At 42.0% G+C, this 22475-nt stretch overlaps 3 protein-coding genes and 1 pseudogene across 7 annotated transcripts in view; 3 read left to right on the plus strand and 1 right to left on the minus strand.

The window, feature by feature from the left end:
• The first annotated feature begins 179 nt into the window (after window positions 1-179).
• On the plus strand, window positions 180-7156 carry LOC120426967 (uncharacterized). The gene is made up of 2 exons (XM_039591786.2): window positions 180-478; window positions 6200-7156. Exons 1-2 carry the CDS (start codon window positions 180-182, stop codon window positions 7065-7067), a joined length of 1167 nt encoding a protein of 388 aa, XP_039447720.1. The 3' UTR covers window positions 7068-7156.
• LOC120426968 (uncharacterized) lies at window positions 472-8742 on the minus strand. Of its 5 annotated transcripts, XM_039591787.2 has the most exons (3): window positions 8615-8742; window positions 8375-8551; window positions 472-2036 (listed from the first exon to the last, which is right to left on the minus strand). In XM_039591787.2, exons 2-3 carry the CDS (start codon window positions 8532-8534, stop codon window positions 1429-1431), a joined length of 768 nt encoding a protein of 255 aa, XP_039447721.1. In that variant the 5' UTR covers window positions 8535-8551; window positions 8615-8742; the 3' UTR covers window positions 472-1428. The 5 variants fall into 5 exon arrangements, 4 of the variants coding, with proteins under 4 accessions (XP_039447721.1, XP_052564088.1, XP_039447723.1 ...); XR_008212106.1 differs by lacking the exons at window positions 8375-8551; window positions 8615-8742 and adding an exon at window positions 2114-4201; XM_052708128.1 differs by having other exon boundaries at window positions 8375-8676.
• A 79-nt stretch (window positions 8743-8821) lies between these two features.
• LOC128092932 (uncharacterized) lies at window positions 8822-14418 on the plus strand (annotated as a pseudogene).
• A 7633-nt stretch (window positions 14419-22051) lies between these two features.
• Window positions 22052-22475, plus strand: part of LOC120426971 (innexin inx1) — a 46242-nt gene continuing 45818 nt past the window's right edge. The window contains exon 1 of the mRNA XM_039591791.2: window positions 22052-22142. Coding sequence (XP_039447725.1) covers window positions 22116-22142 — 27 coding nt within the window. The 5' untranslated portion in view covers window positions 22052-22115. The remainder of the gene's footprint in view (window positions 22143-22475) is intronic.

The following is a 22475-nucleotide window of genomic DNA, read 5'->3' on the forward strand; positions in this document are numbered from 1 at the left end:
AGGGTGCATTCAGAGTGGGCGCTACTAGCGACGCGACGCGACTTTGACAGGTGAAGCGACTGCGAGAGACAACGCGCGACTCGATTTCCGCCCCAGAGTGGACGCGACTTAAAGCGACGCGACTGGGGGAAAAACAAACATTCAAATATATACAAAACTAGTTCAAGTTGTGTCAAAAAATGGATTCAGATTCTGACGACGATTTTTGTGCCTCTGAAGCGGTGAAATACGTTATTCTCAACTCGGAAAAAAGGTTTGGGATTCACCCAATTAACCGAGAACGCGCGCAATATGGGGAGTACCACACTCTGTACCCCCAGTTACGTGCCGACCCGGGTAAATTTAGGAGTTACCTACGCATGTCAGAGGACACATTTAATTATATTCTGAAACTTGTGGAACCAGAACTGATGAAAGAGTGGAGCAATTTTATCAAAACCCCGATAACTCCAAGAGAAAAGCTGTTCATTACATTGAGGTAAGTTCAATATTCTGTTCATGTTTAGGGGTTACATACATATAATTCGGCAACAATGTCAAGTGTTGAGTACAAACTTGAACCATTTTTAAATCTGTTTTCAGGGCATTACAATTACAACTTGGTTTTATTGAAATGTTTATATTTTTGATAGGGTTGCAGATTTTCAATCTTTTGGGCTCGTTGGAAGTTTTTTGATTACCCACCCAACGATGGATGATTGATCCAGGCATCCTAGACAACCAGACATCAAAAAAAGTGTAAATTTAACACTTAAGTGCTCATGACTCTTGATAGGGTTTTCAGATCGTCAATCTTTATCTTTTTTTTGATAAGAAAAAATGAAAATTTTGGAACATCGTAAGAGATACCCCCTGGCACAATTCTTTAGTTAAAAATTAGTAACTGTTCAAATTTTGAGCCAAATCGGTTAGGGGTAAAGGGTCGCTTTTTATCGTTGAAGTTTGTATTGGAAAATTTATAAAAATATATGGGGAAAGGCAAAAATTTCAAACTTCCGCCAAAAGTTGACGTTAAATGCTTTGGATTATTGTCAAGTATGAGATTCTTATGTAAAATTTCATGACAAACAACTTTGTCGAAGACCGCAAAACGATCCGAGGAATCGAATCAGGGGGTATCCCTGATGTAGATTTTTTTTATTGTCATCCTCTTACCAAAACAAAAATTAAAATGGTGAATTGGACATCACTTTCATCCAAGTGTCGAACTCTAAAAATTGTTTAATTAAAACTTAAATGCTCATAACTTTTGATAGGGATCTTTAATGTTTTGGAATGGTTGGAAATGTTTTTTGCCATTTTTTCGGTTAAGGATATTTTTCAGAGAAATTATGTATTGACTTTTCTTTCAATTGTAATTCAATTCAATTTTATTGCAATTCAATAGGTTACATTTCAAACAACCTCTTTCTTTGAATATTGATTCAGTTAAACATTGTTGTTTCCGTCAATACTGTTTCCGTGGGAATACACATGCTCCAGAACAACACTCTGCATTTTCATTCTGCAAAGCAGTTTTTGCTCGGGATCCAGCTTTCGGAGATGCGGCAGAAGGCTTTCAAGAAAAGCTTCGTCTTCATCTCGCTCTTTTGAAGCCACCTTTCTTTCCAGCAGTTGTAGCTTTTTGGTTTCGATGTCAATCAGCCGTGCCACATTGTTGTCTTTGGACATTCTCTTTTTCTTTGGGGGGGGGCTTGGCCCAACTGGACTGCCTGATTCGGCAGGAGGCGGATTTGGAACCTCGAACGTATCTTCCGCACTTTCGTCAAGGTGCTCCTCTTCGTACGCGCACTCATTTTCTTCGTTTTCCTCAGGCTCTTGTTGGTTCACCGAATTTCCCGATTGTAGATTGCCACTCATTTTCCTTGGCCGCATTTGGTCACGCACGAATGCCATGCTTTTAAAGTGGGCCCAGGTCGAATAATTTTGGTCTCCGTCCGCGGCGTCTCCAGACCGTGCTTCTGGGATTTTCTGCAATTCACGTCGGTAAATATCGCGCAAAGCCTTCCACTTCTTCCTGAGAATGTCAACAGAACCTATAAGAGAGGATTGTTTGAAGAATAAAAAAAAATATTAAAGAATGACAATACTCCGATAACGTTTCAAAAAGCACCATGTACATAGCTTTTGTCTGAGACGTAGCGCTATATGAAATGTTAGTGTAGAATTGATCATTAATAGTATCCAGATTTTAAGCGAAGATGGCGTAACGAATGGTGCACGCCCGGAATGTCAAAATCGCTCAGTGGTACCAAAAAAGTGTGGTTGTCATGCCATGGCACACTTTTTTTTTGTAATGTTGGTCCCATTGCGTGATTTTGACATTTCGGGCGTGCACCATTCTTTACGCCATCTTTGTTTAAAAATCTGCATACATTCTTTTCATTTTTTAACATTTTATAAGTCGACAATTCGGACAGAAACAATTAAAAAACTAACTTAATCCACCTATGTGGTTGGTGCCTTCCTCACTCGTTACCAGAAGATCTCGTTACGCAAAAGATCAGGAAATGATTGATATTTATTATCAAACTTGGTTATTGGTAAGGAAACAATTACCAATAAACCAAAATACTGACTTAAGTCGTCAAAACTTGATACAGGGTTGCCAGACAATTAATATTTTGGACTCGTTTGGAAGGTATTTTGAATAGCTATCCAATGATATGTCGGATTGTTGATCTGGACAATGTTTTCATACACATAAGTGAGATCCGGCTTCCAAAAAGAACATCAATATCATTTTAGTGGTCATAACTCGAGACAGGGTTGCCAGATCTTCAATGTTGTGAGCTCGTTGGAAAGGTCTCTCGATTACCTAACCAATGATGGATCAGATGATAGATCCGGACATTGTTTACATACATTTAAGTGAGATCCGGCTTCAAAAAAGTACATAAATATCACTTAAGTGGTCATAACTCGAGACAGGGTTGCCAGATCTTAAGTGTTGTGGACTCGTCGAAAAGGTTTCTCGATTACCTAACCAACGATGGGTCGAATGATGGATCCGGACATCGTTTACAAACATTTAGGTGAGATCTGGCTTGAAAAAAGTGCATAAATAGCACTTAAGTGGAAATGTCTCGAGACAGGGTTGCTAGATCTTCAATGTTTTGGACTCGTTGGAAAGGTTGTTCAATAACCTAACCAACTATGGTTTGGATGGTGGATCTGGACATTGTTTACATACATTTATGCGAGATCCAGCTTAAAAAAAGTATATAAATAGCACTTAAGTGGTCATAACTCGAGGCAGGGTTGCCAGATCTGGAATGTTTTAAGCTCGTTGGAAAGGTCTTTCAATTATCCAACCAACAATGGGTTGGATGATGGATCCGGACATCGTTTACATACATTTAAGCGAGATCCAGCTTCAAAAAAGTACATAAAAAGTACTTAAGTGGTCATAACTCGAGGCAGGGTTGCCAGATCTTCAATGTTTTGGACTCGTTGGAAAGGTCTTTCGATTACCTAATCAACGATGTGTTGGATGATGGATCAAGACATCGTTTACATGCATAAAAGTGAGATCCGGATATATGTGAAAACACATTTTTATACATAACTTTTGAACTACTTATCAAAACTTCAAACAATTCAATAGCGATGTATGGGACCCTAAACCAAGTCGAATGCAACTGGTTTGATCAAAATCGGTTCAGCCAGTGCTGAGAAAACTCAGTGAGAATTTTGGTCACATACATACATACACACATACACACACACATACACACACACAGACATTTGTTCAGTTTTCAATTCTGAGTCGATATGTATACATGAAGGTGGGTCTTCGAGCTTTTATTAAAAAGTTGTTTTTTAGAGCAGGATTATAGCCTTACCTCAGTGAGGAAGGCAAAAAACTTAAACACATTTGAGCAATTCTCAAGCAAACCCGGAAATGGATTTTACTAATATTTTTTGGTTTGGCTCAAACCTGGTGGGGGCCTTCCCTATCACAAAAAAAGCCATTTTGTGTCATTGGTTTACCCATACAAATCTCCTTACAATTTTGGCTGCTGTTCATAAAAAAATGGTACTTCAATATTCGAAAATCTGTTACTTTTAAAATATTTTTTTTGATTGATTTGGTTTCTTGGGCAAAGTTGTAGGTATTGATGAGGACTATTCAGAAAAAATAGGTACACGGTAAAATTTTTGGTGATTTTTTAACTAACCTTTTTTCACAAAAAATCAATTTCCCAAAATCCGTGTTTTTTTTAATATTTGAAATTATATATTTGTTTTAGGGGACAAACCCCCGCATCTTTTAAGCCAATCAGAAGAATGAACCAAATTTTTGCCGACGAGTTTAGTATTTTTTTTGCAGTTTTTGTAAAAAAAATAAATTTCGTACAATATGTTTTTTTGACGTCATTTCTTTTATATAAAATAGAATTTGCAATCGAAAAGAATTTTACGTTTTTTTTAATAAGTGTGCCATTTGCAACACAAAGCCATTAAAAGTTTAATTTTGGCCGGCCCTTTTGAAATTTTAGTGTTGATTCAGGAATATTTCAAGAATGGACAATCATGGACACTATTTTAAAAAATATAAAAAACCTGAATTTTTCGGACAAAATTTAACTTTTGATGGATATATTTTGAAAACGGTGCACTTAATCAAAAAATTGTAATGCACTTTTCAATTACCAATTCGATTTAACATTAAAAAAATTAGGTCAATAAATTTTAAGTAAAAGATTGTTTTTTTTTATTACCGTACTTTAAGGTAATAAAAAAAAACACCATTTTTTTTTCCATGTACCTATTTTTTCTGAATAGTCCTCATCAATAACTAAAACTTTTTGAGGTCTTCGGTCAATCAAAAAAAATCCTTGAGAAGTAACAGATTTTCGAATATTGAAGTACCATTTTTGTATGAACAGCTGCCAAAATTGTATGGAGATTTATATGGGTGAACCAATGACACAAAATGGCCCCCGCAAAGTTTGAGGCAAATAAAAAAAAAATGGTCGATTTCGTAGAGAATTGCTCATTTAAGCATTTGAGTGGTTCTCTAAGATTTCGCAAATTGGGATTTGTTATTACTTTTTTGATTTGGATGAAACTTTGTCCATACATTGTCTATTTCCAAAGTAGGAATTTTGCATCATCAGTTTTTCCATACAAGTCTCCATACCATTTTGAAGGTTGGTTATACAGTATGGGCATGTAAATTATGTAAAGTATGTAAATTCCGCAAATTTGTATTTTTTTAACTTTTTGAAAAAATTCGATGTGTTTTAGGGAACTAAAACACCATCTTTTGAGCCATAGCGCGTGATGGTGAAAAATCTGGTTTAGAAGATATGAGTTTTTGAAAAATATCGAATTCTTCTTTTAAGAAAATGCACCCCTGAAAAAATATTTCTGAAAAGCTGAGAAATTGATTTTCTAAATTCCTGAGAGAAAATATCTCAGCTTTTCTTCTTTTTCAAATTTTGATTTTGGAAATTTCACTTATTGTTTAAAAAGTTTATTAAAAAAATCCGTTTGTTTTCGTGTCCATATTTTTCCGGGAAGTCCTAATCATAACCTACAACTTTACCGTAGACACCAAATCGATCAAAAATACCTTCTCAAGATCCAGAACTTCATACATTTACGTACTCATTTTGTATCACCAGCCCCCGAAATTGTATGGAGACTTGTATAGATTTTTTTTTTATCATCATTTTCATGTGTGAGATCCGGCTTCAAAAAAGGGTATAATTAACATAAGCAATCATAAATTTTGATAGGGTTGTCAAATTTTCAAACTTTTAGGCTGGTTGGAAAAGTGTTTTGATAACCCATTCAACAATGGGTCGAATAATGACCCGAACATCGTTTTCATCAAAATATCTGAGATCTGGCCTAAAAAAGTGTATGAATAACACTTAAGTGCTTATAACTCTTGATAGGGTTGTTAGATCTTTAAACTTTTGGGCTCTTTTAAATACCTTTCTAAAAATGTATAAAAAAAAAAAACCCACCCTTATTACAATCTTCCGTCCTTAAGTCAGAATCGTCAAGTTAAGAAATTCATTTTTCGAGTAATTTTATAGCCTTCATCATTAAGATGATCGATTATGGTAATCGAAAAAGGAAAGACTTAAAATAACATAACTTTTAAAATTAATGCAACCGAATTTTTCACTAGAATAAATCTTATTAAAAAAAAACAATCTATGCTGTTTTGTTTAATTCATAGGTTTCTGGCCACTGGAATTTCTTACAACGCAATACATTTTTCATACCGCATCGGAGTATCTACAGCCGCAGAGATTGTTAAGGAAACATGCCGTGCGATATGGAACCACCTTCAGCCTTTGCACATGCCTCAACCAACGGAACAATCATTTTTGATGGTCGCACGAGGCTATTGGCAGTTGTGGGACTTTCCCAATTGTCTCGGCAGTATCGATGGCAAGCACATCCGGATCCAGTGCCCTCCCCAATCAGGTTCGATGTACTTTAACTATAAAAAGTTTTTTTCGGTGGTCCTACAAGCCGTAGCTGATGCGAACTACAAGTTTGTTACAATTGAGGTTGGAGCTTTTGGGAAACAGAGCGACGGAGGAACATTCAGGGCATCTACTTTACATGATCTGATGAGAACCGGACAGCTCGGGATCCCCCCAGATGCTCCACTACCCGGATCCAACATTACTGCCCCATTCGTTCTCGTCGGGGATGAGGCGTACCCCCTCTTGCCAAACTTGCTGAGGCCTTTTTCCCGAAGAAATTGTGACGAAAAGGGCGAATACTTTAACGAAAGATTGTCCAAAGCTCGTAAGTGCATTGAATGCGCGTTCGGTGGTATTAATGCAAAATGGCGTATTTTGTGGAAGCCCATCGAAACCGATGTAACAACTGCTGAACTGATAACGAAAGCCATATGCGTGCTACATAACACTATTATCGACCGTGAAGGTACAGCTGAATTGTTGAGAGAAGTCGAATATTTTCAACAGCATATTAGGCCAACCCGTGCCAGACGATCTAATCCCGTGAATGTAAGCAGTGGACGAGTCGTCCGAGAGAAGTTCTCGGATTTTGTGTGGAACAATAAAATTTGAAGGTGTATCAAACTGAATTCGCGATTTATTCAGATGGAATTGATTATAGCACTCTAATAACGATACAATAAAAGTTATCTCAGTTAAAATATTTTCTTTAAAAATGTAATCCGAAAACGACATCCAGCTATTCAATGTTCTATTAGTTCAAGTCCACAACCTTTAGTTAGGGTTGTCAGATCAGAACAGACACAGAGAAATGAAATTGGTACATCGCTGTTGTACAATATATTTTTTAATGATTTTTAGAAACAAAACTTAAGTACACGTTCAACAAGTTTTACCCGATCCGGCGATGAGTGATAATCGTGGTTTCATCTCACCCTAGTTGGCCCCAGTGAGACGAGACTTGTCTGATCACGCCTTCCGTCTGATGGGAAAAAATGTTGGTCCCGGCATACCTTTTATCTACTGAAAAATTTAACAAATAATCCCATCGAACAGGCCTGCCCAATCCACGGCCCGCGGGCTGGATCCGGCCCGTTAAGCCATCTCATCGGACCCGCGACGGATCTTGAAAAATTTTCAATGACTGGCCCTTTTTTCCGTACATGAAATATTGAATAAATTAGTTGACTAAGTTGAGTGTTTGAATTAAAAAATTAATTGAATATCAAATTTTCTTATTTTAAAACAAACATTAGATAAAAATCATTTATTTTTGTTTTTTTCATGGTTTTTTTACTGCACTTCCTTTGAAGTTTATCTGTTTGCAGGAACATGATTTTTTTGGAATGAGTAAGCAAGGTTAGCATGAGAATTGAAAATAAAGATTGTTGCAAATAAAAGATTTGAAAATCCCTTAAAAAACAGGAAGAAAAAGGAGTGCGTTTGAAATAAATCGAACAAACATTTTTTTTTGCCTCTCTCTTTCTATAATTCTATATACAAATATTAATCTAGTTTGCAACACTCGATAATCAATAAGTTTTATTTCTGGATTTTTATTTGTGAAGGTCCTATTAACATAGGAAACCCTGTAGCTTATAGGACATTTTGAAAATAACACATAATTTGTTTTTAATCTTTTATCAAAAATTACTTCTGCCACTATTTCAGAAAAAATTGATCTGGCCCACAGGGCCAAAAGGATGGGCAGCCCTGCCATAGAAGATCTTTAAAAATCTTACTTAAACCATTGTTGTTGTAATTTTATTTGGTAATGAACCATACATTAACACTTTGGCCCAGCCTAACCCCGACCACCCTCCTTTGGAATCGTAATTTGATTTGCAAATTATATTACAACTGAAGCATTTAAAAGCATTCAAAAGTTTGAAAACATAGTACCTTCTTTTGATACTCACCTTTGCCGTCAGGAAGTTGCAGTTTGGCGGCCAAACTTGACCACGCCTTATCTATGGCCACTCGGTTACGGTATGACTTTGAAGCCTGGTCCCACAAGGCGGGTCTCTCAAATACTCCAGAAATCAAGTCTTCCGATTCGATTTCCTGGGACTGGGACATTTTACTTGAGTTTGAAACTTAAAAAAAAACTAAATAAACAAATCTTCCGGATCAGATCGCGCGAATGACAGGCGACGAACCTCGGTAAGCAAAGGTTGGTCGCGCGACGATTTTGACAGTCGCTTACTCATCGCTTGTAGCATAGCATCGCGTCGCTTCCACTCTGAATACGCGCGCGACTTCTGCTGGCAGCAAATGAGTCGCGCATGGTCGCGCGTAGTCGCTTCGCCTGTCAAAGTCGCGTCGCGTCGCTAGTAGCGTCCACTCTGAAAGCACCCTTAGACAGCCGGCTGTGGAAAGAAGAATCAAAATAGTATGTAATTAAATGTTGAAATGCTATACTCAGCATAACATTTACATAGACTAAACCGACCATGGAGTAGAAACGATTTAAATTTTTGAATTATTATAAAATAAGCAACCAATAAATGACTGAGAAGTTACGATGTTATGAACAGGAATTAAATAATCACGTTGAATTAACATTCATTGCCATGCTTCACGAGCTAAATTACTAAGCGGAAGTCGAGTTGTAAGGTGATGTATATCTAGCGCGAAATTTAAAACGAATCTTCTCATTAAACAATTACATAAAACAAAGAACCCCGGCTGTAATGTGTATCTCACCCGAAAAAACACCAAAATATTCCGACGACGAACGCGAAAAATCAAGCGACCCGACGGAACGACGCTCCAAATCGAACTGGCAAACTGGTTGTCATCGAAGCAACCAGAGCCAGCCGCAGACGCACACACTCACCCGAAAAACACCAAAATATTCCGACGACGAACGCGAAAAATCAAGCGACCCGACGAAACGACGCTCCAAATCGAACTGGCAAACTGGTTGTCATCTAAGCAACCAGATCCAGCCGCAGACGCACGCGCACATGCACATACTCACCCAAAAAACACCAAAATATTCCGACGACGAACGCGAAAAATCAAGCGACCCGACGGAACGACGCTCCAAATCGAACTCTATGAGGGGTATGTTGGGTTGTAGAAGGTTAAAAGGTTTTCATCGCAAAGTCTCTCTATTGTGTTGGTTCATAGTTAGACAAAATTAATTTCCATCAAAATCGCTGTTCATTACAGAATGTCTAGTTACAGATTAACCGATTGACCAATGTCAGGCAGATCCAGTAAAATAATCATCATCAATTTCAAACAGATCAATCTGTGATCGACATAGGGGAACTATACCCTTTCTTAGCCTATTTCTATTATCGGCCTATCAGCACTTTGATCATGAATTACAGCTTCCATAAATAAAGTGTTTTTGACTGTTCCAAAGTAATAAATAGCTCAAATAAAAGTGAGCTAGCAACTCTCCATTGTTAATACATCTGAAAATTTTGATTTAATAGCGAAAAACGGCAAAAGTGATGAGAATCGGTCGAATTGCTTAGAGTGACTAAAATGGGTATATTTCCCCTACTGCGATGATTTGAATTTTTCCGTTTTCACTTACTGATACTACACTGAAAGAAACCAACATAGCAAAATCAAATGCTTTTTCACGTTAGCCACTCCGAAAACCAACACAATAAATTCACATGCTTTTCCTTTGACTCACACATGCTTTGCACTTCAAATGAATGTGGGAATCATCTGGAACCAGCTGATCGCTAGCAAAAAGCCCTTCATTCTTTTTTTGCATGAACTACACGTGAAAACCAAATGAGAGTCAGATTTGCGATTCCTTTTCGTAAGGTCGTAGAATTTTCGCTTCCGCCGTCGGTGTGTTTTTCGTTTTTTTGGCGTGCATGTGTGCGTGTGAAGGTGCGGCTGGCTTTGGCTGTCCCGATGACAGTTGAGCCAGTCAGATTTGCGATTCCTTTCCGTAGGGTCGTAAGAATTTTCGCGTCCGCCGTCGGTGTGTTTTTCGTTTTTCTCGCGTGCGTGTGTGCGTGTGAAGGTGCGGCTGGCTTTGGCTGTCCCGATGACAGTTGAGACAGTCAGATTTGCGATTCCTTTCCATATGGTACGTTCGTTTGATGGCTAGTTCGGCACTGAGTGCCGCACTCAGAGCTGTCAAAGTGTTTCTTTGAAGAAACTCGCGCTAGTTCCGCACGAGTTTCGCCGCCATCTTAGAACTGAAACTCTAGTGCCGCACTCGATATTTTTTCAGTTTCATGCGAGTTCCATGCACACTGAAAAAGAATGTTCGTTTGAACCAAAACTGGCACCGACGAGTGCGGCACTCAGTGCCACACTGGCTGTTCAAACGAACGTACCAATAGGGTCGTAAGAATTTTCGCGTCCGCCGTCGGTGTGTTTTTCGTTTTTCTCGCGTGCGTGTGTGCGTGTGAAGGTGCGGCTGGCTTTGGTTGTCCCGATGACAGCTAGCCAGTTTGATTTGACCCTTTCAACACCCTATCATACCATTTCAGCTCGATACACATAGAAAATCGTCGTTCGCACCGTTAATCAGTACCTCACTAAACATCAATCATTTAAAACTCGTAAAATCATCTCAAGTTAAAAGTTGCATTGTTTAATCCTTCATTCTTTAATTACAAATGATTTTGGTTCTATCTTTCCACAGCCGGCTGTCTAAGACTAGACCATTTCATTTAAAATTTAACAACCGATAAACGAGAAATGTCTCATCCGCAGCATCCGATTGTTTGTCTTGAGAATAATATATAACATCTTTCAACAAACACTATGATTTTGGGTCGCATCATCATCTTCTATGATGAATCCTGACCAAACACCCTATCCTACTAACAAGTTTTCAGGTTCCTGGCGCTCGTAGGGTGTAAGCACAGAGTGAATCAGCTGCCCTAGTAGCAACCTGCGCTAACTAACATTCCCGTCCCTTAAAATCGAGGTCTACAAACTGACATGGCGGGCGCCGTTGGTGGCCAATGACTGTTACCTATTCGCAACTGATTTAGCTTTAGCAATCATGGTGTTTTATTTTTTCAGCGCATTCATACATGCTGTTGATAAGGGAAACACCACTAGATCGTCGAAGCCACGAGGTGGTCACTCCAAATATATTGCATTTTTTTCATAAGTTAATCCGTATGTGCATCCATATTTACGTGCATACACCATTCCTCTATGAATTTTATTTCAGTGTTCACAGCTGTCGTCGCAAACGCGCGCACTGTTTACAAACAACAACAAACAATCAATCTGTCTCTATTACATTTTCCGGCCGAGCGATTCGCTGGCACTCATCCGACAATTTCATGGGCCAGCAGCTTCGTCGTAGTAAATCCGGATTTTCCATTGTTTTGTGTTGAATTTAGTGCGTGTTTGGACTCAGTAAGGCACCAGCAATCGAGATGGTGGTAACCCAGGAGGACAAGTCGATCGAGCTGCTGGACGTGGACCCTCAGGAGACGGAGGACGACGGGGCGGTGGAGGTGCTGGACTCCAAGCGGAAGGGCAAGCGCACCGTAATCAAGACTTTGACACGGCAGACGTACTTTTTGCCCGTGTTTAGCCTGGTTGATCCAGAGAAACTCAAGCCGGACGATTTGGTGGGCGTAAACAAGGACTCGTACCTCATCCTGGAGACACTTCCGGCCGACCGAGCAGTATTCGGACATTGGCGGGTTGGACAGGCAAATCCAGAAATTGATTGAGGCCGTCGTGCTGCCGACGACGCACAAGGACAAGTTCAAGAACCTGAGAATTCATCCACCGAAGTCGACCTACCTGAAAATGGCCAGCCAGCAGCTGGTGCAGATGTTCATCGGAGACGGTGCTAAGCTCGTCTGGGACGCGTCCGCACTGACCAAGGAAAAGTCGCCGGTGGTTTAATTTCTTTTTATTTGTGAAATCAGTTTTTTTGTATTGTTAGATATGATGAAAAAAAAACGATATTGACCGCCCCTCCTCTCCCTTCTCCCCCCATGCGACAACTCGTTGGGTTGCGAACAGGTGCGCGTACTTTTTCAACTTGCTATTCGGCCCCACGATGAACGTAAAGATCCGTTCCTGCTTCAACCACTTTGGTATCTCTCGATCCCAGTTGTCCACCAAACTGCTCGGAGTCACGATCAGAACCCGCTTCACAACCGGCTGCCCGTAAGGTCCCTGATTCTTCAAGGTGTAGATCAACGCCAACGTCTGCAACGTCTTCCCCAGTCCCATCTCGTCGGCCAAAATCGCTCCCAACTGTTCCGAGTCTTCGCGTTTCATTCCCAAAACCCTTCCCGCTGGTGCGGCCGCAAATGCTTAGCCACGCAGTACGGAACGCAACCCTTTGTTATACTTCCACTGATCGAGCGAAGGCTCCCGCATCATCAACGGAACAAAATCCTCCGCAATCGCTTCCTCCCCACAGTCCCAACCAGCTCGACACCCGTGTTGACATCACAATCGGACTCCCGGCGCACATCGACTCCGCCGGCAGCCTAAGCCCTCCTCTCGCCTCGAATGGAACCCTCTTCACCGGCACATCATTCTCCTTGGCCACCTCCCCATCAATCCGCTCCACCAGTTCAACCTCCTTGCTCAACCGCGAACCCTCCTCCAGCTCCTCCCTCTTCACCAACCCGGAGCTCCCAATCACCTTGCCGTCCTCGTCGCCCAACGTGACGCTCTTCCCGCCCACGATGGTCAACGTTCCGTCGCCCTCCCACGTTTTGTGCTTTTTGGTCGTTATTTTGCCCCAGCACACTTGCGTCGTCGTTGGTTCTGCGGGGGTGTGCAACGCTGCCGGCTTTCTGACTGCGACGGCTCGGGCTTCCAACACGCGGGCATGGTTCTCCGAGCTGGTGAGCAGCTCCAGCATGCCCGGGTCCGGTTGGGCTTGCGGTAACGGCTGCGGTCGGATTGTGAGGGTGGTGGAAGTTCGGCCGGCAAGGACCGCTTCATCGACGGTCCTGCCGTCATCACCCGCATTTGCTTCTTAAGTAGAAGTGCTGACGTTTTCTGGTCCCGCTGTCCCAATCTTCGTAGGGCACCGGAAATCCTGAAGGTGACAAAATATACCTCAAGCTGGATTGGAGCGGTGACAGTTTGTAAATGAAGGAAACAAACAAGTGACAGTTCTGAACTGTCACTATCCACACTGAACAAAATTCAATTCCGAATATCGTGCAGATAAATAATATTTACGCTTGTATTTACGATATTTACGAAATATTTACGGAAGTAAATCCAATGCGCTACGGATCAACCATGTGCCCAACCCCGTGGTCGAAGCCTATAATCAGTAGTGCTGAAAGGATATTACGGTTCTGTTCAGCAACGGAGGGGCAACCATGGGTGATCTCTCATGCTCATGCTACACGTGAAAACCAAATGAATTTCACTTTGATTTGCCCCAATCGACTAGTCCTTCGATTCTGAAGTGAAAGTCACGTTAAAAACACATGTCTTGATTTTGAAAGCAGCGTGTCGAAAATGTTCGAGGAGACAATGAATAGAGATGGCGAATTTTAAGAGCTCGCTGTTGAAGCTCTTCCTTTTACAGTGTCTGTGGCAGATCATTTGTGTGCGTGTATCTGATGATAATTTTGGATCATCATTCCCGGTCGGAAAAAAATCTGGTAAATTTGAGTGTCTGGCGCAGGCGGACGTTTGTCGTGCAGTTCAGACACACTTGGCACATTTCTTTTAGCCAGGTTTTGCGTGACGCCCGACGAATCTGGCGAAAATCTGGCGGGATAACTCACAGCTGTCTGGCACAAAAACCAATCGGTTCAATCGGTTGAACCGTGCACGACCGGTTTGTTGCATATTCGCCAGAATTCTGGCAACATTCTTGGGCCAGTCGGGGGGAAAATCTGCCAGACGTCTTGCGCAGCTAAGTGCAGCGCCCAAGACAAAACGCCCGCCAGGCGCCCCCCTTTTCCGTCTGGGTTGCTGACTACTCCCCAGTCAAATCAATCCGAATTCTGAAACGGAATCTAATTAGAATCGTATACAAATTCCGTTTCAAACGCAACAACCGGTTCGAACACGGAACCGGTTGTTGCGTTTGAAACGGAATTTGTATGCGATTCTAATTAGATTCCGTTTCAGAATTCGGATTGATTTGACTGGGAGAGAGCGAGCTGAAAAGTACGGGAATAACGTGCTGCAAAAAAGTGACTTATGCTGGCTGCAGAATTCTGCAAAAGCTGCAGAAATTCTGCAATTCTGCTAGTACGGGAATAGACCTATTATTTCCGATGATCGGCCATTTGACGGCCATGTTTGTTTTAGAAAAACATTCAAATCTTGATTCTGAATGTTTCAATCAGCTGGAGGCGAACCTGCCAAGTGAGGAAGAATTAGGCGCTGCTTCTCTCGAGGTCGGCTGGAGTAAAATTTGCTCAGCCATCGGTAGTGTCGCTGAAACTTCATTAGGTAGGGTGGAACGACACAGGAAAAACGATTGGTACGACGACGAATGCCAACCGTTATCATGCGAGAAGAAAGCTGCTTTCGACAGAAAGTTGCAGACCAGTACGATAGAGGACGAGGATCGATACAAACAGGCAAGGGAACGACAAACCGCGGTCTTCAAGATAAAGAAGCGCCAGCAAGAAGATCGAGACCGCGACGAGATGGAGCGGCTGTTCCTTGAAAACGAGACGTGGAAGTTCTACCGGAAGATAAACCAGTTCCGGAAAGGCTTCGTGCCGCGAGCCGAGAAGTGCCGGGACGCAGAGGGAAATCTTCTCGTGAACAGAAACGAGGTGGAAGCAGTACTTCAATGAACACCTCAACGGCGAAACAGCAGACGGAGACTGCATGGAAGTTAACCTTCCCAGTTAACTCAATCGGAATTCTCAAACGGAATGCAATTCGAATCGTTTACGTAATCCGTTTCAAACGCAACAACCGATTCCGTGTACGTACCGGTTGTTGCGTTTGAAACGGAATACGTAAACGATTCGAATTGCATTCCGTTTCAGAATTCCGATTGAGTTAAATGGGTTGGAGCTCCCGGGGCTGATGACCAGTTCCCGGCTCCTGATCTCTGGATGGTTAATAAGGAGATCAAGGAGCTGAAGAACAACAGAGCCGCCGGTAAAGATCGGTTGCCGAGCGAGCTTTTCAAATATTGAGGAGAGAAGCTGGCTAGGGCGTTCCACAAGGTAATTTCCATGATCTGAAGTGAGGAAAAACAGTCCGAACAAAAGTAATCAAATCTTATGGTTGCGTTACGACTTTACCCTTTGGAATCGTAGCGGCGTTATGGATTACCCGTTGAAAATTTTCATCATAGTAAACTCATGTTTTTTTTCGATTTTTGTTTTGTTTTGACAACTGCTGGATGTGAAAAATGTCATCTGTTTAAAGTTTCTTTAGAACATTCAACAGCAGGAAACTTCTAGCAACTTTTAGAAGACGACCACATTAAGTGAAGTTTTTGATATTTGACCTTTGAATCAGTTGGAGCCGTACGTCCAAGGGTCCAAATTGATCCTCCTCAGAACGTTGAAAAAAAGTTTATAACAAAAATAGTCGACTCGATTGAAATTGGTCTAGGACTGTTGGATTTTGCTTCCATCCCAACAGCACTGGGCCGCCAAAGCGAACATTAACGGTGGGGGCGGGGGTCATGAACGCCAGCGGTGAAAACCTGCAGGCTGTTTCGTTTCCAACATCCGAATTTACGGGAAGCCAAAACGAAAATTTAAACACATTTATAGTCCTTGTTCTAGTTTCGCAAATGATGGAAGTCAGTGCATCAATTTAGCTCGAGATAAGAATAATAAATTGAAGTAAACTAAGAGCAAAAAGCTTCTATCGACTCAACATCACATATATTTCTGGTCACTCCTCGAAGAAAAAAAAGCAAAAATATTAATATAAAAATAAATTGGTAAATTACACTATTTGCTCTATCTGTCCACGTGAAATCACGACAAAGCGGTCGGTCACAAGGGTAAACTTTAAGTTCCGAATTCAATGGATCGGTGAACCGCAGCAGCTCCAGAAATCTTGTTCAAAATATGCACGCAATATCACATACATTCTTTGTGATTAAATTTATCGCCTTCAGAAAATGCACATTGTTGATTTTGTAAATGTGAAAAACTTTGACAGTTTATAGAAGTCGAAAAAAAAAAACGAAACTATTGGCACTACGCCCCCCGGGGCATGGCCTTCCTCTAACGTGGGATTTCTGCTCCAGCGCCTCTGACGAGACAGGAGATACCGGGACCGACGTTTTACTTCACCATCCGATAGAAGCTCAGTGGATAAGGCGGGAATCGAACCCGCGTCTCATAGCATCATCGGGATCGGCAGCCGAAGCCGCTACCCCTGCGCCACGAGACCCACAGTTTATAGAAGTCATCCCCCGTAAAAAAAATCCGACTTTTCGCATAACTAAGTCGGGTCTAGTCGGGTGGCAACAGACTTCTGTGTAATCTTTACATAAGCGTCTGGTGGTAAATCGGTTGTCGAAATCGGCCGACGAAATCGGTTACAAAAACAACCGATTTTTTACCGATTTAGTCTGTGAATAAAATAAAATCTGACTCAACTCAATTTAATCGGTCTATTCGTAGGCCGATTAAAAATCTTACTCCTGACGAATCCCGAATAAATCGGCTAACTGGTTGGTTGTTTTTGATTACCCGATTTTTTTTTTTATCCTTGGATGGCCCACCTCTTGCCCATACACATTATTTGTAGTATGGAAGGTTTACGAGCAGATATCTTTCGATAATTCTATTCCAGTGCTTGAGAGTATCCTTAAATCTTACTCGACTTCCGTGTATGCCCATCCGTTTCTCTCATTACATCACCTCAAGGCGCTCATACAAATCCTATGTTGAGTCTTTTATGTCACTCGCTGCTGCTTCCTTTTCTCCTATTTAGGGATTTGAGATCATTTGCTATCTCACACACATATGAGCACATAGGGTTAAAACCGCGCCCAGATTCGCGTTACTTTTGATCAAACTTTTTCATATGCGGCCCAAGGTAAATCCCATGCGATTTGTACCGATAATGAAGATGGCCGGCCGTCATAACATGCTCTTCCTCACAGTACAATCGTGGGTACCTACTCCAGTGGTCTTCGTAAAACGAAAGTCTTGCAGTGCCTCTTGAACTCGTTGATGTTGCTGGTGAGCTTAGCTTCGTCGGGGAGTTGATTAAACAGGTTGTATCCTTTATAAAGTAGGGAGTTCTGGGTGCAAGTCTTCTTGCATTGCAGCAGTCTGAGGTCGTCAGCTTGTCTTGTGTTGTACTGATGAATGTCACTTCCGTGTACCACCGTTTCCGTCAAGTATTTTGGGGCCATCCCTTTCCTAATCCTAAACACAAAAACTAAGGTGTTGTATTCGATGCGCTGCCTAACGGACATCCACTGCAGGCACTCTAGCATAAGTTGTCTTGAAGTCAAACGGTCACATTTCAGTATCAGACGCATAACTCGGCTTTGAAGCACTTGCATTCGTTTTAGCTGCGTCCGGGTTGCAAGAAACAAAATTGAGGCACAGTAGTCAAAATGGGGAGCAATCAAAGAGTTGTAGACGTGTATCTTTGCTTCTGAGGTCAGGTATCGGCTGATTCTGCACATAATTCCATACTTGCGAGCTGCTTTCCGTATCGTGTAGTCAATGTGTTCGTTAAAGTTGAGTTTTTCGTCCAGCATTACTCCAAGATATTTGATCGCTTCCACCCGTTCAACTGCCTCGCCATCTACCATAACTGATCTGCTAATGTCATTGAGCCGCCGTGTAGTCACAATCATGCTTTTCGTTTTGCTGACGTTAAGTTGAAGTTTCTTCCACCTCAGCCAATCGACAAATCCTGCTAGTTCAGCATTCATCACGTCAAAACATTCGTCCAAACTATCTCCCACTACGAACAGAACTGTGTCGTCGGCGAACAAGTTCACTTGTGCCTGCCGTAACGCTTGTTTTAGGTCGTTCATGTACAGAATAAATAGCAGCGGTCCTAGTACACTTCCCTGTGGTACTCCAAGATTCACATCCGTAGCGGGCGATGTTGCGCTGTTGTACCTTGTCACTTGTACTCGGCTGCTTAGATAGCTGCTTAACCACCTCAAAGCTGTACCACGTATTCCGCAACGATGCAAAACTGCCTTCAACTTGGATCGGTCAATTGTCTCAAAAGCGCGCTTCAAGTCCACGAATACTGCCAAGATAATTTTTCCTTCTTCCACGTACTGCTTCCACTTCACAAGTAGGAGGTTAAGAGCTGACTCACAAGAATGATGTCTCCGAAAACCAGATTGCTCCTCAACTAGTACTCCCGCTCGATCCACAAACGCCGTCAGCTGCTCTTTCACAATCGTTTCTATGACCTTCTCGTACAGCGGCAACATGTTGATTGGTCTGTGATCTTCCGGACGCGTTGATTTCGGCACCTTTGGAATTGGAATTACCAAAGTTTGTTTCCAATGTTGTGGGAATTCACCTTGGCTCAGAGACCTGTTCACAATATCCAACAACTCTCCTCCTACGACATCCAGAGCATCCAACATCACACGCTTTGTCACGTTGTCGACGCCAGCACAGTCTTTTAGCGATCGAACGGTATCCTTGAGTTTGGCCATGGTGACTTGTTGGAATTCGTACAGCGACTCTTCTGGCTCTTCCTGCACTGCTACTGGAACTACTGTTGGAGGCGGAATCTTCGCATGAATCTCTTCTACGCTGTCCACAAAGAAGTTGTTTAGACGCCTTGCTGTTTCTGCATCGCTGCAGCCGGTTCCAAAGACGATTTCTGCATGCTGCTTTCCTCCGGGCTGAATCAGCGATTTCAAACATCTCCATAGCTTCTTAGAATCTCCATGACAGCTTCTGATTTCTTCCTCAACCGACTGATTTTTCGCCTGTTTCAGACCCCGGACGTAAGCGTTCCTCAACAGCTTGTACTTCTCCAGCGCTGGAACAGATTTTGTACACCTATATTGCCGGTACGCGTTGTCCCGTTCATTTTTCATAGCCCTCAGATGATCAGTGTACCAGTCACTTGTTTCTGTGCGTCTACAGCAGCGAACATCGACTAAACTTTCAACAGCGGACACCAGATTTGTGCTGAAGTTACGCGATGCTTCTCCAATTGTCTCATCTATCCTGCTGTTACTGCTCCTGTTTCTTCGAAGAATTTCTTGCAGCTTGTCCTTGGAGTACCGCTTCCAGCTTACATACGATTCCTCTCGCTCCGGAAGATTGATTGTGTCATTCCCAATCGCGATACTGATTGTCTCATGGTCAGACACTTTCAGTTCTTCAACAACACGTGCTTCTGCATTCTCCATGTTGGTGAAGACGAGATCAATGATGTTGCTGCTTGTCGGTCCGACGCGCGTGGGTTCCAAAACAATCTGCCTCATTCCCATAGCATCTGCAACGTTCTTTAGCTCTCTGGAACACCCTGGTTCATTCCATCGAATGTTGAAGTCACCGACGAATACGTTCCTTCTTTCATCCGCGAACACACTTCTTAGCCATTCTTCGTAGCTGTCAATAAACTCCGTGTCACTGCTGCTAGGTGAATGATAAATTCCTCCGTAGATTCCGTTGAGTGCTGAGCTTTTCACGTCCACTGCCAAAAACCAGTTATCTCCAACAGCCATGTTTGAAATCGTCTCGTATTTTAAGCGATCATCCACGTACACGGCAACTCCACCTGTGTGTGCTGACCTTGATAGACAAAAACTGCAGCTGTACGTTTGTATCTGAAACTCGTCAAGATCGTGTTTTTCTGTCAAGTGTGTCTCCGTCAGTACAATTATTTTTGGTGTTGTCTTCTGAATAATCAGCTTCAGTTCGTCAAAATGAGATTTCATGCCAGCAATGTTCAGGTACAATATATCTCCGTCCGGTTTTGGTTGCTACGTCGTAAAGTCCACCAATCTGTTCCTTTTCTCCTGCTCCTTCTGGAAGACCGGGCAATCACTACTCCAAGCGGAATGGTTTGCGTCGACGTTCACCTTACGTTGCACTCGTAGTTTTTCGCAGTTTACACACTTTTCCGCAGTTGCTTCACACTCCTCCCGATTTCGAAGGATGTTTCGTTAGGTCGAGAACTGTCAAATTTTTTACGGGGTCTGAACCTAAGAGCTCTTAGATCTGAACGCTTGAAAAAAGTAACGCCTCAAATGTCAGTTTGCTTCGAGCGTTACGACAAGCAAAAGTTTTGCTGAAGGGGGGATGTACCACGATGTACCGCGTAACGCAACCATGAATGAAATGCCAGTGCTCCCTCTGGATTACTCTGTGGTTATACGCCCCATCTACAAAAAGGGCGATAAGTTGGATTGCTGTAACTACCGCGGCATAACACTTATCAATGCTGCCTATAAAGAGTACTCTCCCAGATCCTCTGCCGTCAGCTATCCCCCACGCAAAAAGGTTTGTGGGGCCCTACCAAGCAGGCTTTACGTGCGCGCGAGCCACCACGGACCAAATATTTTGCCTCCGGCAGATCCTTGAGAAATGCCGCGAGTACAACGTGCCCACACATCACATTTTCATTGACTTCAAGGCAGCCTATGACATGGTCGACCGCGAGCAGGTATGGCAGATTATGCACGACAACGGTTTCCCGGACAAACTGACACGGCTGGTCAAGGCAACCATGGAGCGAGTAATATGCTATGTGCGTGTTTCGGGGGAATTATCGGAACCCTTTGAATCACGGTGAGGGTTACGTCAGGGTGATGGCTTATCTTGTCTTCTGTTCAACATCGCCTTAGACGGTGTTATACGAAGAGCGGGCATTGACACGAGTGGCACGATAATCTTCGAGTCGTTTCAACTGCCCAGTATCGCGAAATATGGAGGCGTCTCCTTGTCACAGTACGGACTTCTCTCGGAGCCCTATGCTGATTGGAATGGTATGTGTTCAATCAGAAAATGGTTTTCTTTGTGTTGTTTGTACATACACAGCAAAAAATCCGATGGTAAAATCGCATGCAAAAGCATGCACATCACCTTCGTTAAAATAAACGCTTAATATTACACACCGCATGTACAATTTATGCAAACACAAAAAAAGTTGCATCCGACGGGAATCAAACCCAGCACCAACAGTAAGGACTGGCGCCTTAGCCCACTCGGGCATCAGACCGACACTCAAAAATCTTTCACCACATAGTTGCATGAAAATTCCTGTGGCAGCCAATTTTCGTCCCTAAACAATGTTTTACATGAGTCATGCAACAATCACCATGCATTCAGGTCAACTCTTCTTGATTTTCACGCAGCATACACTCACACAACTAAATGTCACGTGAAATTCATGCCTGAAAATTTGGAATGATTCTAACAGACCTGTTAGAATTCGGTAAGAATTTTACCAGAATATTCTAGCAAAGCGAAATCAGCTAGAATTCTGTGAGAATTTTGCTAGAAAAATCTGACAGAGCGAAATCTGTCAAAACTTACTCCATTTCCGCGGAAACCGCTTTGTACTGAACTTGACTTCCGCCAAAATAGTTCTGTCATCCGACTTGTTTACACAAGTTCACATTTTTCGTTTTTATTTTCTATTTTTGGTAAGTTATTCAAACAAGTTAGTTGTGTGCCCAAACAACTTATTAATTAAAAAAAAGAAAAAAACAAATAGCAAAAAATACGATGCCGGCTCGGTGGTGCAGCACCAGAGTCATCATAAACGGAAAGTGGCCGTATGCTACGCGGAAACATTTCAAAAAAGGTAAGCTCTGAAGCAGTTTTTTTTATTTGCAGGTTGTCCCAAGATTTGTCCAGGAAGAAAATTTTGATAGAATAAAAATGTGCCGCAATGTGAAAGTGTATCATTTAGAAAACTAGTGCTAGTGTTCCAGTTTTCATTTATTGTGATTACAAAATTATTTATGTGAATAAATTCGATTTTGACACCCGTTTTATTTTAAAAATTAATAAGAAAAACATCTTACTAACAGCTTCTAGCAAAATTCTAGCTGGATTCTTGCAGAAAGGAGAATGGGCAAATTTGCATGGGAGCTGGTCCAAGGATGTACCTGAGAGGGATCAACTTTTTTCGAAA

This window comes from Culex pipiens, chromosome 1, assembly GCF_016801865.2.
Source record: "Culex pipiens pallens isolate TS chromosome 1, TS_CPP_V2, whole genome shotgun sequence".
Lineage (NCBI taxonomy): Eukaryota > Metazoa > Arthropoda > Insecta > Diptera > Culicidae > Culex > Culex pipiens.